General features: G+C 39.2%; 1 protein-coding gene across 20 annotated transcripts in view; it reads left to right on the forward strand.

Moving 5' to 3' along the window:
• PUS10 (pseudouridine synthase 10) overlaps positions 1-15,401 on the forward strand; it is a 78,077-nt gene that overhangs the window by 2,320 nt on the left and 60,356 nt on the right. For 13 of the 20 annotated variants that reach the window (XM_054678416.2, XM_063789853.1, XM_063789842.1 and 10 more), the window contains 3 exons: positions 4,093-4,233; positions 6,979-7,233; positions 9,377-9,463. In XM_054678416.2, the coding sequence (XP_054534391.1) occupies positions 4,108-4,233; positions 6,979-7,233; positions 9,377-9,463 (468 nt within the window). In that variant the 5' untranslated portion in view covers positions 4,093-4,107. Of the gene's footprint in view, positions 1-2,496; positions 2,547-4,092; positions 4,234-5,112; positions 5,346-6,978; positions 7,234-9,376; positions 9,464-15,401 lie in introns of those variants that run through there. The other 7 variants (XM_063789846.1, XM_063789849.1, XM_063789847.1 and 4 more) reach the window with 3 other exon arrangements.

Below are 15,401 nucleotides of genomic sequence, written 5' to 3' on the forward strand. Positions count from 1 at the left end.
GAAGAGGGTGTATTTCTGTCTCTTTTTGAGTTAAATGTTACTTCTGAATTAAGTAAAATTCTTGACCTTAACTAATGGAGAAAAAATAACTTAGAATAAGAGGTGAAACAGAAACAGTTTCTCTGTGTATGTAGTCAGAGATGCACTGTAAATGCTTATATTCAGCCCCTCACAGCATCCGATCTCTTCTCTGCATCAAAGTAGATTAAATGGGTTGGGAAAAGGGATCCAGATCACTAGTAAATAGTAATGACTTGACCTTGACCACACAGATCTTATTTATTTATTTATTGAGATGGAGTCTCGCTCTGTTGCCCAGACTGGAGTACAGTGGCACGATCTTGGCTCTCTGCAACCTCTGCCTCCTGGGTTCGGGCGATTCTCCTGCCTCAGCCTCCTGAGTAGCTGGGACTACAGGTGCGTGCCACCACGCCTGGCTGATTTTTTGTATTTTTAGTAGAGATGGGATTTCATCGTGTTAGCCAGGATGGTCTCGCTCTCCTAACCTCATGATCCTCCTGCCTCAGCCTCCCAAGGTGCTGGGCTTACTGCAACCTCCACCTACTGGGTTCAAGTGATTCTCCTGCCTCAACCTCCCGAGTAGCAGGGATTACAGGTGCACACCTCCACACCTGGCTAATTTTTCTATTTTAGTAGAGATGGAGTTTTACCGTGTTGGCCAGGCTGGTCTTGAACTCCAGACCTCAAGTGATAACGCCTGCCTCGGCCTCCCAAAGTGCTGGGATTACAGGCGTGAGCCACCGGGCCTGGCCAGATCTTCATTATTTAGAGGCTGTTTTCCACATATTCTGTTTTCTTTCTTGAAAATACCCTGGAGCCCAAATTTACTTAGGCAACCCTAACTATGCGTTTCTCAATTCTGGTGTTTCAAAGTTGTCACCTTGTCAGCTTGTATGGTGTGTCCATACAAGCCTGATTTTCTTCCCCCTGCTGACTCACATATTCCCCTGAATTAGAATTCAGCCAGAAGCAATCTGTTTTTAGTAGTCCTGGCTGCTGAACTGATTTTTATGGTGAAGAGTTCTATGTAACTATATGCCTGTCTTCCTCATTATTTTGTGCAAGAATCTTGGTAAGTGGCCCCAAACATTTAGCAACTTGCAAGTAAGTAGGAAGTTTTAGAGGTTTGGAAAATGCAGACTAGAAGAATCACGTCTTTATACTAAGCTGTTGGGAGGAGCTTCACCCTTCCACAAATTTTAAGCAAGTTCATTTGAATTATGAAACTGCACAAATTAAAAGATGCCACTGTCGTTCATCTGTATGACCACAGTTACAGCATGCCATAAGATTGCCATGCAATGATTATTTTCTAAAATATGGGCAGTTGATCATTTTAAGGTAATATGAACTGTTTCACTAATTAGAAGATCTTGTTTTGCTGAACAAATTAGGTTGTTTGAATTTTTAGTACCCCCTCCTTCCTGGTAACAGGAGACAGATTTGCCTTCATTCTCTATATAGTATTTTTTTGTGAGTTTATTTAAATTGCAAAAATTGGCAATTTAAGCAAACAGTTGCTCTCAAATATTTTGTACTTAATTTGTTTTTGTTGAAGGTTTTTTTGTTTGTTTGTTTGCTTGTTTGTTTGAGATGGAATTTCGCTCTTATTGCCCAGGCTGGAGTGAAGTGGCATGATCTCGGCTCACTGCAACCTCCGCCTCCTGGGGTTCAAGTGATTCTCTTGTCTCAGCCTCCTGAGTGGCTGGGATTATAGGCACACGCCAACACACCTGGCTAATAGTTTTTTGTATTTTTAGTAGAGATGGGGTTTTACCATGTTGGCCAGGCTGGTCTCAAACTCCTGTTGTCAGGTGATCCGCCCGCCTCGGCTTCCCAAAGTGCTGGGATTACAGGTGTGAGCCACTGCACCTGGCCTTTTGTTGGAGGTTTTACTCATGAAAGGGGCAGATTTTTATTTTGTTAACAGGTGGTTGCCATTTAGTCATATAATCAAAGTAAAGTTGATGTCTTTAGACCTGCTGATCAACTTTGTTGTTGTTGTTGTTGTTGTTTGTATTTTTGAGACAGCATCTCACTCTGTTGCCCAGGCTGGAGTGCAGGCACCAGCCACCACACCCAACTAATTTTTGTATTTTTAGTAGAGACAAGGTTTCACCATGTTGGTCAGGCTGGTCTTGAACTCCTGACCTCAAGTGATCTGCCCACCTCAGCCTCCCAAAGTGCTGGGATTACAGATGTGAGCCACTGCACCCGGCCTCAATTTGTTTTAAATAGTTGGCCGCTAAGCTATCATTAAGGGTACTCCAGTATTATATAAGGTAGACTGATCAGATTTTTTTGTCTAGTCTGAATGCCAAGGCCCTTAGCCACCTAGAGGTTCTCCGAAAATCACTGACATGAGGCAAATTGATTAATGGGAGAAAAGGCATACACGTTTATGTAATGTGTATACACAGGAGCCTTCAGAATGAAGACATAATGATAACAGGGGAAATTGTCCATTTTTATGCTTAGGTTCATCAAAGTATGGACGGCACATAGAAATATGATTGAACAAAAAGGTAATCAACTCAGTGGGGAAACCCAGCAAGCCTGTCTAGGTTCTTGGCCTCTCAGAGCATGCATTCCTTCCTTCTGGGTGTGGGGCAGGACCTGCCATGGAATGGGGAGTCTTATGACCTACAGTCAGACAAGAGAGGTTAGATCATTTCTTCGTCTTTTTTTTTTTTTTTCTGTTTCTTTTTAGAGACAAGGTCTTGCTCTGTCACCCAGGTTGGGGTACAGTGGCATGATCTTGATTCACTACAACCTCTACCTCTTGGGCTCAAGCGATCCTCCCACCTCGGTCTTCTGAGTAGCTGGGAATACAGGTGTGTACCACCATGCCCAGCTAATTTTTCAATTTTTTTGTAGAGACAGGGTCTTGTGGGTTGTTGCCCAGGCTGATCTCAAACTCCTGGCCTCAAGCGAACCTCCTACTTGGGCCCCACAACCACAAAGTGGTGAGACTATAGATGTGAGCCACTGCACCTTGCCTAGTTTTTCATGGTCAGTTTTTACTCAGAAAGGTGGAGGGAAAATTTGAGTAATAGGCATATGTGTGTGTGTGTGTGTGTGTATGTGTATATATATATATATATATATATATATATATACTTTTTTTTTTTTTTTTTTGAGACGGAGTTTCTCCCTTGTTGCCCAGGCTGGAGTGCAATGGCGCGATCTCGGCTCACTGCAACCTCCACCTCCCAGGTTCAAGTGATTCTCCTGCCTCAGCCTCCCAAGTAGCCGGGATTACAGTTGCTTGCCACCATGCCCGGCAAATTTTTTTTTTTTTTTGTATTTTTAATAGAGACAAGGTTTCACCATGTTAGCTAGGCTGGTCTCAAACTCCTGACCCCAGGTGATCCACCCTTGGCCTCCCAAAATGCTGGGATTACAGGCATGAGTCACTGTGCCTGACCAAATTTGAGTAATATTTTTAGATTTTATGGCTGGCTTTGGGGAAAGGGGGTTCTGGTTTCTATGACTCACTTTGAGGAAGAGAGACTGTAGTTTTTCTATGGCTAGTCTGGGGAAGAATGAGACAGAGAGACAGGAGGGCAGAAGGTCAGAGAAAAACTTTTGCTTCTGAGGCTGCTGCTGAGGCCTTCATTTTGGGGTATGGCTTTCTGAGCCCCACTACCAGCAAACTCATTTTTAATTTCTTACAGGAAAAGTTTAATGAATTAACTTTGTACAATACTGAATGGTACAAAACAAAAAGCAAAATTTCACCCTGTACCTCTGTTTTCATTACCCTCCTCAGAAGCAACCATTCTTGATTATTTTTATTTCTTTTGATCAACTTAGTTATATTGATGTATTTTATCATAATCCAAAATGCTACACTAAATTCCTTAGCAATTAGAAACCTTTACCGGATCCATCTTATGAACTTCCTTAAAGTTTGTATTTTATAATATGTGTGTAATGAAAGGGGCTTGGTTGGAGAGTACACAATAGTGTTTTTCAAATGAAAGCTAGTTTTTATCCCTAAACATGATGACTTGTCTGTGACAGTAAAATGCAGAAGCTGCTCATTAGTTTTACTTCTTTTCTTTCTAGTTATAATTATTCAATATGTTCCCACTGACTGAGGAAAACAAGCATGTGGCCCGGTTGTTGCTCAATACTGGTACTTGTCCAAGATGTATCTTCAGATTCTGTGGTGTGGATTTTCATGCACCTTACAAACTTCCATACAAGGTATTTTCTTTTCTTTTTTTTTTTTTTTCAAATTAAGAGAAGGTTCTCTGTATTTTACAATGAATGCTTGTACTTTTGAGGGCAGGTATCTATTCATAACTCTTTTCTAGATTAAAAAACTATAATAAAATTAGTGATATTCATAATTTTGGAATAGTCTCAGAAATGTAAGTTCTTTCTTAAGTGATTATATCTAGCTTTCTAACATTTAGTGTAATGGGATCTTTGTGGAGGAACTCCCTGGTGCGTTTTAACACTTGTATAGATGTTTCCTAAAGGATATCTAAACAGAATATCACAAAATATTGCTTCCTCCCAGGAGGGACTAATATTCCTTACATGTCCTACTATGTGGAAGCATTGTGGGTATGGTTGCCTTTTTCTGTTTTTCCCATTTTCTATATTACCAGTTGTATTTATAAATAGGTATTTGGAATCCTCTAGAAATAAATGCTTATCATCATTATTACTGATATTAATGACAAAAGTAATATACAGAGATCTTTGACATTTATGGTAATATACAGAGAGCTTTGAGGTTTAATATAACACTTTTTTGCATAAGATATGTAACATCTTTATGAAATGTTTGATTCTAAAAGTGATATTCTTTTTAGAGGCAGATAGTAGTAATACATATGTAAATATATACATTATAAACAGTATGTATACAACATATACACACACAGTTTCTTGTAATTTAAAAAATTGTCCAGGAGTTAGTAGTATCAGTTATTTTTAAAATGTTATTAGTTCTTTCTATTATTTTGGCAATAATAGTACACAATATTCAATTATCATTACTATATGTCAAGGTCTTATATAATTCTCATAATAACTGATTAGGTAAGTACATACTATGATTGTCTCTATTTTCAGATGAAGAAACTGAGATACAGAGAGGTTAAGCAACCTGCCCAAAGTTACACAGCTATTAAGTGAGCAAGCTAGGATTTGAACAGTCTGACTGAATTCAAAACCTAGGATTTGGAACTAGAAGACATGGATTTGAATCCCAGTTCCACCACTTTCCAGCTTCAGTTTACTCCTCTGTAAATGGGAATGATGATAATACCCACCTCACAGGACTTTAAGGGACAATACCTAATAAAGTACGTGGAAACACTTTGAAAACCAGAAATTGGCTGGGTGCGGTGGCTCACGCCTGTAATCCTAGCACTTTGGGAGGCCGAGGCGGGTGGATCACGAGGTCAGGGGTTCAAGACCAGCCTGGCCAAGATGATGAAACCCTGTCTCTACTAAAAATACAAAAATTAGCTGGGCGCCATGGCAGGCGCCTGTGATCCCAGCTACTTGGGAAGCTGAGGCAGGAGAATTGCTTGAACCCAGGGGTGGGGGGTGCGGAGGTTGCAGTGAGCCGAGATCGTGCCACTGCACTCTAGCCTGGGCGACAGTGTGAGACTCCGTCTGAAAATTAAAAAAACAAAAACAAAAAACCAGAAATGGTACTTGTGCTATGATGATTTAAATATGTGTATATTCATTTATACACAATATGACTGTAAAGTAATAAGACTGGTTTTGTGTAACCCTGCTTACACATTTTTTTCAGACACACTGTAACCTATTATCTATTATATGTTATTAGATTTTAAATTTATATTAAGAGACTGAGTGTTATCAACTTTCGTTTGTTTCATTTTATGTAAGGAAATATACAAGAATATTTGGACAGCTTTTTGGAAATGTTCATAAATTTTGATCTGTTCTGTTCATGTAACTATGTATGTACATGCACATCTGTATATGCACTATGTTATATCTATATTATAGATCTTAGGTAACAACAAACATATTTGTGTGAGTCAAAATGTACCTGTATATGTATGTATGTATATTTCTCTGTTAAAGCAGGAGAGCTAATTTCTCAATAAAATGGATTTAAATTTGTTTGAGTGAAAGATTTTTTCCCTTTACAGTCAGTAAATTGTCATCTGAATGAATTTGAAAAATATACTTTTTCAACAATGGCATAATAAAACATGTCTAAACAAAACAGAGGAAAATCCTCTGAGTATTTTGATGAGAGGAATATCTGAATGAGAGAAATATGAGAATGGTTTCAAAGAAATGCAGGTTTTTAAATTCTAATACAAGACAAATTAGGCAAACTGGAATATAGTAGAGCATGGCTTTCAATTAATATATGGAAATGGTTTGTAATCATATGCTAACTTTCAGCATTGTCAGCATTTGTGTACCTTAGTAAATTTTCTCCAAATTATTTTTACTTATTAGACTACCCTAATGATCAGATTTCATATTAAATAAATATTGTACTTGTGAGCTTTTAGTGATTGTGAGGTTATTAAATAACCTAGCAAGGATGGAAATTCAGTTTGTACTTTTTATATGTTAATCATTAGAACTAAAGTTTGTTTTTACTGAGATTAGCAATGAATGACTCTCACAACAGAACTACAAATTAATAAATTTGTATTGGAGCCTTTCTCCTCAGATTTATGACTTTTGCTCCACTGATATATGGAACTCTTTTGAAAAAGTATTCACACATATATAATAGAGATAGGTAATTCTCTTTTAAATTCCATAAAAGCCAGTGCTGGCTAATAAAATAACTGGATTGCTTCAGAATTGATATGTCAACATTGTAAAATTTGTGATATGTCCTAATTTTCACTCATATTTTCTTGTTTCATCTTACCTAGAAAGCCTTAAGGACATTGTCAGTGGGTCATTATTTTTCTTTCATTAACTTTCCAGGAGTTGCTCAATGAACTACAGAAATTTCTGGAAACTGAAAAAGATGAATTAATTTTGGAAGTTATGAACCCACCTCCCAAGAAAATTCGACTGCAAGAACTGGAAGATAGTATTGATAATCTAAGTCAAAATGGAGAGGGAAGGATCTCTGTTAGTCAAGTTGGAAGCACTGCTTCCAAGAACTCAAATTTAAATGTATGTAATGTATGCCTAGGAATTCTTCAAGAATTCTGTGAGAAAGATTTCATTAAAAAGGTAAATAACCTGTTTTTCATTATAGGTGCAATTATGTAGAGATTTTCAGTCTTAAAACCAAGAATTCTTTTTTCTTTCCTTTTTTCAAGACAAGACAATTCTTTTTTGGGTCTCATTCTGTTGCCTAGGCTGAAGTGCAGTGGTACAATCACAGCTGACTGCAGCCTCCAACTCCTGGGGCTCAAGCAATCCTCCTACATCAGCCTTCTGAGTAGCTAGGACTACAGGCATGCACCACCATGCCCACCTAATTTTTTTTCTTTTTTTTGAGACGGAGTTTTGCTCTTGTTGTCCAGGCTGTAGTGCAATGGTGCGATCTTGGCTCATCGCAGCCTCCGCCTCCCAGGTTCAAGCAATTGTCCTGCCTCAGCCTCCGGAGTAGCTGGGATTACAGGCATGTGCCACCATGCCTGGCTAATTTTGTATTTTTAGTAGAGACAGGGTTTCTCCATGTTGGTCAGGTTGGTCTCGAACTCCCGATCTCAGATGATTCACCTGCCTTGGCCTCCCAAAGTGCTGGGATTACAGACATGAGCCACTGTGCCCAGCCCTAATTTTTTAATCTTTTTGTAGAGGCAGGATCTCCCTATGTTACTGTGCTGGTCTTGAACTCCTGGCCTCAAGTCATCCTCCTGCCTTGGCCTCCAAAGTACTGGGATTAGAGGTGTGAGTCACTGTACCCGGCCAAGGCCAAGAATTTTTTTTTTTTTTGGAGACAGAGTCTCGCTCTGTTGCCCAGGCCGGAGCACAGTGGCGCAATCTCGGCTCACTGTAAGCTCCGCCTCCCAGGTTCATGCCATTCTCCTACCTCAGCCTCCCGAGTAGCTGGGACTACAGGCACCCGCCACCCAGCTAATTTTCTGTATTTTCAGTAGAGACGGGGTTTCACCATGTTAGCCAGGATGGTCTTAATCTCTTGACCTCGTGATCCGCCCGCCTTGGCCCAAAGTGCCGGGATTACAGGCGTGAGCCACCGTGCCCGGCCAAATTCTTTTTTTTTTTTTCTGGTTTTTTTTTTTTTGAGACAGAGTTTGGCTCTTGTCACCCAGGCTGTAGTGCAGTGGTGAGATCTCAGCTCACTACAACCTCCGCCTCCCAGGTTCAAATGATTCTCTTGCCTCAGCCTCCTGAATAGCTGGGATTACAGGCACGTGCCACCACGCCCAGCTAATTTTTGTATTTTTAGTAGAGACGGGGTTTCACCATGTTGGCCAGTCTGGTCTCGAACTCCTGACCTCAGGTGATCCGCCTGACTTGGCCTCCCAAAGTGTTGGGATTATAGGCGTGAGCCACCACGCCCGACCTTCTGGTTTCTGTTTTTGTCTTTTTTGAGACAGGGTCCCACTCTGTCACTCAGGCTGGAGTGCAGTGGCATGATATTGGCTCATTGCAACCTCCACCTCTGGGCTCAAGTGATCCTCACGCCTTAGCCTCCCAAGTAGCTGGGACTACAGGCGCACGCCACCATGCCCAGGTCCAAGAATTTTTATATTGAAAGGAACACTGCCGTTCATTTCAACTTGTTTCACACAATTGGATCATTAAAATATTTTCTTTTTTTTAAAAAAAAACAAAAGCCTACTCTTCTCAAATTACTTTTTAATTGACATATCTGAAAATTAATAAAATGTGTATTCATGTATTTCAGTCATAAGTGCTATTTAATTGAAGAAAAATATAGCAGTTTGTTTTCATTTTGCTGTTTAACATAGCTAAGTTACAGAAAAGTTCATTTCTAGTTGTCCTTATTATTGTCCTGAAAAGACTAGTGGTACAGCCTTGTAGAAGGTAAATGATTGAATGTGGGATTGCCTTTTGTTTGTTTTTTCTGTCAAGAGTGCTATATTTGGGTTTATTTTGTTTGAAAGTTAGGGGTGACCTAATAGAAAGCTATTTTGACACTTAACAGTTTATTCTGAAGCTGTTACTCCTGGCTGTTTTGGTTCCTTGTGGTATTAGTCTTCAGGGTCATAGTTAGGCAATATTTAATCTCAAGATATTTGTGAGTGTTCCACTGTCAAATGTGAAAGTTTGGAAGTTTTGCCATGTCATCTCCTGGACCAGAAATTCATGTTATTAAGATTAGGGTAAGTAATATTTTCAGCAATTCCTGGGAATTTACATAATTGTAATGCTTTTTCAGGTGTGCCAAAAGGTTGAGGCCTCTGGGTTTGAATTCACCAGCCTGGTATTTTCAGTCTCCTTCCCACCACAACTGTCTGTAAGAGAGGTAAGGTCATTTGCATGCATAAAACTATATGTGAAGTGCATGCTAGGAATTTCTCAAAAAATGGGAATGTAGAAATATTCCTTACTCTATTATATTTTTTACATTTTGTCTACTTATTGAATGATTGAAGCAATTTATAGCTGCTTAATAAATACTTGTTGAGTGAGTGAATGACAAAAGGAATTAGTTGTGTCCTAACAAAGCAAGTTAGTTTGTCCTAGGACTGCCATCTTTTTTAAAGTCCCTCAATCAGTTGCAGACATTCATTATTAGCTCCATGTGAGGCATGATGGTCAGAGAAAGAGATTTGACTAGGTTTCCAGAGATCTTTTGAGGTGGATATGTGCATTTTAGAATAGTCCTAGAATAGGGTCATTTCAATTATGATGAGCCTTCTTCCCTCTGGAGTAAAATATAAAAAGATGGCATATCTTCCAGTCAATGATAAAAGGGAGAGAAATGGCCTCATTTTTTTAAAACTGTTTTCTTTGTTAAGTGAAAAAAAAAGTCACTGCTGTAATATTCTTATGTGTCAAAACTGACATGAAAACATAAAGCTTTGCTAATACTGTTAAATGAAGCATAGTGAGAAACTTCTGTAATCTCAAATTACAACCATGGGTTCTAGCATATTCGTTTATATTTATGAGATGTCTTTCCCCTAAGAAGCCTACAGTATCACCAGAACATTACATCATAAACCCTCACTTTCTTTGGGTGAGCATGTTTATTAGCTCCAAATAAGCTGAAGATTGTTGAAGCTGGATAGAATGATACAGAAGAGCCAGGAAATGAAAAAGGGTAGAATGATTTTATATAGTATCTGTGTTGCTGACAAGATAACTGAGCAAATGGAAAAATAAAGGGGATGATGATGATGATATAACTGGGCTTATAAACACTTAGAGTCATTTTCTAGTCAATCATCAAAGCATTTCTCACTGATGTGTCATCTTCTGGTCCAATTTTGGTAGAGAGAAACAGACTTCCGAAAGCTGAGTGACTGTCACTTTAGTGAAAGTTTTGAGAAACAAATAGGAATAAGAAGTATATTTTCTGAATGTGGTTATATATCTTACCACCAAACCCTTCCTCTCAAAGCTTATGTTTATATATTTCCCTAACCCTCAGAGCCTGTGAATCAAAGTTTATATTTTTACATTAAGATTCATATTATCCATTTTATCACTTATTTGATGATTTTAACAATATTAGCTTAATGTTATTATTTATAAGGTATTTATATTCCATATTAGAAACAGAAGATTTGTTTGTTTGTTTGTTTGTTTTGAGACGGAATTTCGTTCTTGTTGCCCAGGCTGGAGTACAATGGCGCCATCTCGGCTCACTGCAACCTCTGCCTCCCGGGTTCAAGCGATTCTCCTGCCTCAGTCTCCCAAGTAGCTGGGCTTACAGGCATGCGTCACCACGCCTGGCTAATTTTTGTTTTTGTATTTTTAGTAGAGACGGGGTTTCTCCACGTTGGTCAGGCTGGTCTCCGACACCCGACCTCAGGTGATCCGCCCACCTCGGCCTCCCAAAGTGCTGGGATTACAGGCATGAGCCACTGTGCCCGGCCAGAAGATACTGTTTTTAAAAATAGAATTATTCTGCTTAAACTCTACTTTTTATAACTAATTTTAGCCAGAAAACTATTTAGCAGAAATATGTGACTGTTCTGATTATTGAAGAATTAATATGTTTCCATAGTTTAGTGTGCTATGTTTTATTGTTTTATTTGTAGTAATGACTAATATATTTTAACCTATTCATTTCCTAAGAATAAAAATACAAGAAAGTACAGTTTTATATGCAGTATACTATTTTCACATCTCAGGTTTCTTCAGAAAATTATGTTTATGGTTCACTTCGTGATTTGCTGTTATTATGTTACTTTCTCTCTTTTTTTTTTTTTTTTTTTGAGATGGAGTCTGTCTCTGTCACCCAGGCTGGAGTGCAGTGGCACGATCTCAGCTCACTGCAAGCTCCGCCTCCCAGGTTCATGCCATTCTCCTGCCTCAGCATTTCAAGTAGCAGGGACTACAGGTGCCCGCCACCATGCCCGGCTAATTTTTTGTAGTTTTTAGTAGAGATGGGGTTTCACCATGTTAGCCAGGATGGTCTTGATCTGTCTTCTGACCTCATGATCTGCCCGCCTTGGCCTCCCAAAGTGCTGGAATTACAGGCGTGAGCCACCATGCTTGGCCATATGTTACTTTCTTTTATTGCCATCTTTTATTACTTCTTTGGAGTTGAGATATGCTGTGCAAGCCAGGTTGGATAGAAATTGCTTTTTAAACCACTTATTTGTTACACATCTCAGTTTAAGCTAGTTACGTGTATCTTCAGAATATTCTGCATTTTGAATATAAATTAAATTCTGTGATTTCTCTAGTGCCATGTTCTACATTGTGGCTTTCAACTTAGACCTTGTAAATATCTCTACCTTAGAACTTCTTTGTCTGTTTGTAGAACGAACGTCAATATACTATCCATAAAATTGATTGATGTCAATTATCTCATAATTCACACCAGAATATATAATTGAGTCCATTTGAATGATTTGATTTTTTCCACTTCTAAGAAGTAGATTATCACAGATCTATTTAAAGCAAACAACACTTTATCAATATGGTAGTATTTATTATATTCCTGCTTACAAAAGAAACAAAGGGTGGCCTCAAGTAAAGTTTTTTTAAAAATTAAATGGCTAGTCACAGTAGCTCATGCCTGTAATCCAAGCACTTTGGGAGGCTGAGGTGGGAGGATCTCTTGAGTCAGTTCAAGACCAGCCTGGGCAACACAGTGAGACCCTGTCTCTACAAAAAAATTAAAAAATTAGCTGGGTGTGGTGATGCGTATCTGTAGTCCCAGCTACCCTGGAGGCCAAGGTGGGAGGATTGCTTGGGCCTGGGGGGTTGAAGCTGCAGTGAGCCATGATCACACCACTGTACTCTAGCCTGGGTGACAGGGCGAGACCCTGTCTCAAAAAAAAAAAAAAAATTAAGCAATAAAATTTGCATTAACGCATCTATATTACTGGTTCTACCAATCCCTTTCTGATGACATCATTTTTTTTTTTTTTTTTGAGACAGGGTCTTGTTCTGTCAGCCAGGCTGGAGTGCAGTGGCGCAGTCTCTACTCACTGCAGCCTCCGCCTCCTGAGTTCAAGCAATTTTCCTGTCTCAGCCTCACGAGTAGCTGGGATTACAGGCATATGCCACCACACCCACCTAATTTTTGTATTTTTAGTAGAGACGCGGTTTCACCATGTTGGTCAGGCTGGTCTCAAACTCCTGATCGCAAGTGATCTGCCCGCCTCGGCCTCCCAAACTTCTGGGATTACAGGTGTGAGCCACCGCTCCCGGCCCCAATAGTTTTTATTTATCATCATTATAAAAGCATTAATTTAAAAGCTTAGAAAGAAAAGTCTATATTTTTGTTCATAGTTAGTATAATAATCATATTCCACTGAGTTCGGGAGAATATGGAAGCAGGATGGAGTATATCTCCTAAATGTGTTTTCTTAGAAGGAACTAGCTAATCAATCAGAACAGCTTTAAACTTAATACTGCTAAAGAAGAGAAGCATAAGCAGATTAACTGGTGAAACAGTGTTACAGTAAGACGTAGTAAGTAGAATAAATAAAGGCAGTATTCAGGGTTTCACAAGAGAACAATATGGAAAGTTGTGGGACATAATGCTTAGAGTCTCCAAAGTCTATGTATAATGTATAATGGCATACAACATTTTAATAATAAATCTGAGATTATAAGAGAGTAATAAATACCTTACGACTGTCATGGTGACTTTCTGGGTTTGGTCTTATCATTTGAATGTAATAATGGAAGGATAATTCCTTCTTATAAGGCTCAGATTTGTTAAGAGGAAAGATGTAGTAGTGTGATATGGCAAGAAATTATGTACCTGCACTGAGATTTGAGATCCTGAGAGTGATCTCATGGTGGTACCTGTGGTCCCAGCTCCTTAGGAGACTGAGGTGGGAGGATCACTGTAGCCCAGGAGGCGGAGGTTGCGGTGAGCTGAGATTGCACCACTGCGCTCCCACTCCAGCCTGGAACAAAGTAAGATCCTGTCTCAAAAAACAAAACAAAACAGGATAGATAGAGTAGTAGAAGTATACTGTATAATATCTGGCCAAGGGAAGGGTTGATTAATTACAGATACAAAATAATCACAAAGGCTAATTAATACAGTAGTGTGAGGGACTCCCAGTGTTTCGGCACATGATGGAAATCATGTTTAACTAAAAGTGTGTTATCTGACAACTTTTAGATTGGAACTGTTTCTTTTCCTAAAGTAGTGGTTCTCTAACATGCATGAGACTCACTTGGAGAGTTTCCCAGGTCCCATTCCCAGAGATGCTAATACAGTAGGTCAGGTGAGACTCATGAATTTGCATTTCTAACAAGCTCATAGGTAATGCTTGTGCTATTACAATGACAAAACTTTGAGAACCATTTTCCTAAAGGATGGTGGGGGAACTAATCTAGTCCTAAATGAAAAATTGATAGCCTTTTAAATGTGTATTCCTGAAGGATGGGAGGAAGAGGCATAAGTAGAATATATCCTAAACTTTTGATAAGTGGATTTCAAACACTACAAAGAAAAGGCAAAGAAAAATGGCATAGGATTCTGTGCTGGAAGATAAATTAAAAGGATTGAGAGCATCAGAGAAAGTGCAATTCACATTTTAATTCAAACCAAACTATCTCAATGAATAAAAAAAAGGGTGGGGGAAAATACATCTGAATGAAGAAGTAGGGATCTCTTTCTATCTCTGCGTCTGTTTTTACACAAAGGCTTGTATTTAGATATATTTATTTGACTTTTTAGTTTGGCTTATGAACTCCTGTGTACCTGTCATCCGACTTCAGCAGTTAAATTTTTTGCCAACCTGGGATCAGTTTCAGAAGAAATACAGGAAAGGTGAAGTCAAATTAATGCAAATGAAAGAGGATGGCTTGGCTGGGTGTTGGCTCATGCCTATAATCCCAGCACTTTGGGGGGCTGAGGTGGGTGGATCACCTGAGGCCAGGAGTTCGAGACCAGCCTAGCCAACATAGTAAAATCCTGTCTCTACTAAAAATACAAAAATTAGACGGGTGTGGTGGTGTGCACCTGTAGTCCCAGCTATTTGGGAGGCTGAGGCAGGAGAATCATTTGAACCTGGGAGGGGGAGGCTGCAGTGAGGCAAGGTTGTGCCACTGCACTCCAGCCTGGGGAGACTACATCTAAAAAAAAAAAAGAAGAGGTGGCTTATGGCTTATGTCTATAAGAACAGCAGCCAGAAAACTAAAGCTACTAATGAATAGAAGCTTTCAAGAATTGCTAAGGAAGATTTGTGTACTTAAAGTTATGTTTAGAGCAAGAAATAGATGAAAAGCATGGATTGATCTGCTATTTGGAACTGATAGTATACTGCTGATGCATGATATAGAGAAAGCAGGGCTCTGAAAAATCCTGTTTTGCTTCTGTCCTTTATGTCGAGGAAAATGATCTTCCTGCCGAAAAGAGGTAGACTGGTCATTGGTAAGGGAGAACGAATGCTCCACATGGTGAAGCTTTTCAAGATGGGTTCAGGTGTTTAGACCTGGGTGCATTACATTTCAGTATAGCTTCAGAAAGAACTTGCAGCTATTCTTGATTTTTGAGGGCTTTTAACCCATTTATGCTGGAGATTGCAAATTTTTTTGGTGAAAAATCAGACCTTGGCGATGACCTAGAGCAGTAGGATATAAATATCTCCCACAAGCTTAGCGTTCTAATAATGGAACACTAGGAAAATGGGTTAAAAATAGCAGATTTTACAAATGACTGGAGACAGATAAAGGCAGTTGCAATTTTCCAAAGGGGAAGAAAGTTGGCCACAGAGGTCAGGGTAAGAGGGAGATGTGATTATAACATAATGGTAAGA

The sequence above is a fragment of the Pan troglodytes genome, chromosome 12 (genome assembly GCF_028858775.2).
Source record: "Pan troglodytes isolate AG18354 chromosome 12, NHGRI_mPanTro3-v2.0_pri, whole genome shotgun sequence".
Taxonomy (NCBI): Eukaryota; Metazoa; Chordata; class Mammalia; order Primates; family Hominidae; genus Pan; species Pan troglodytes.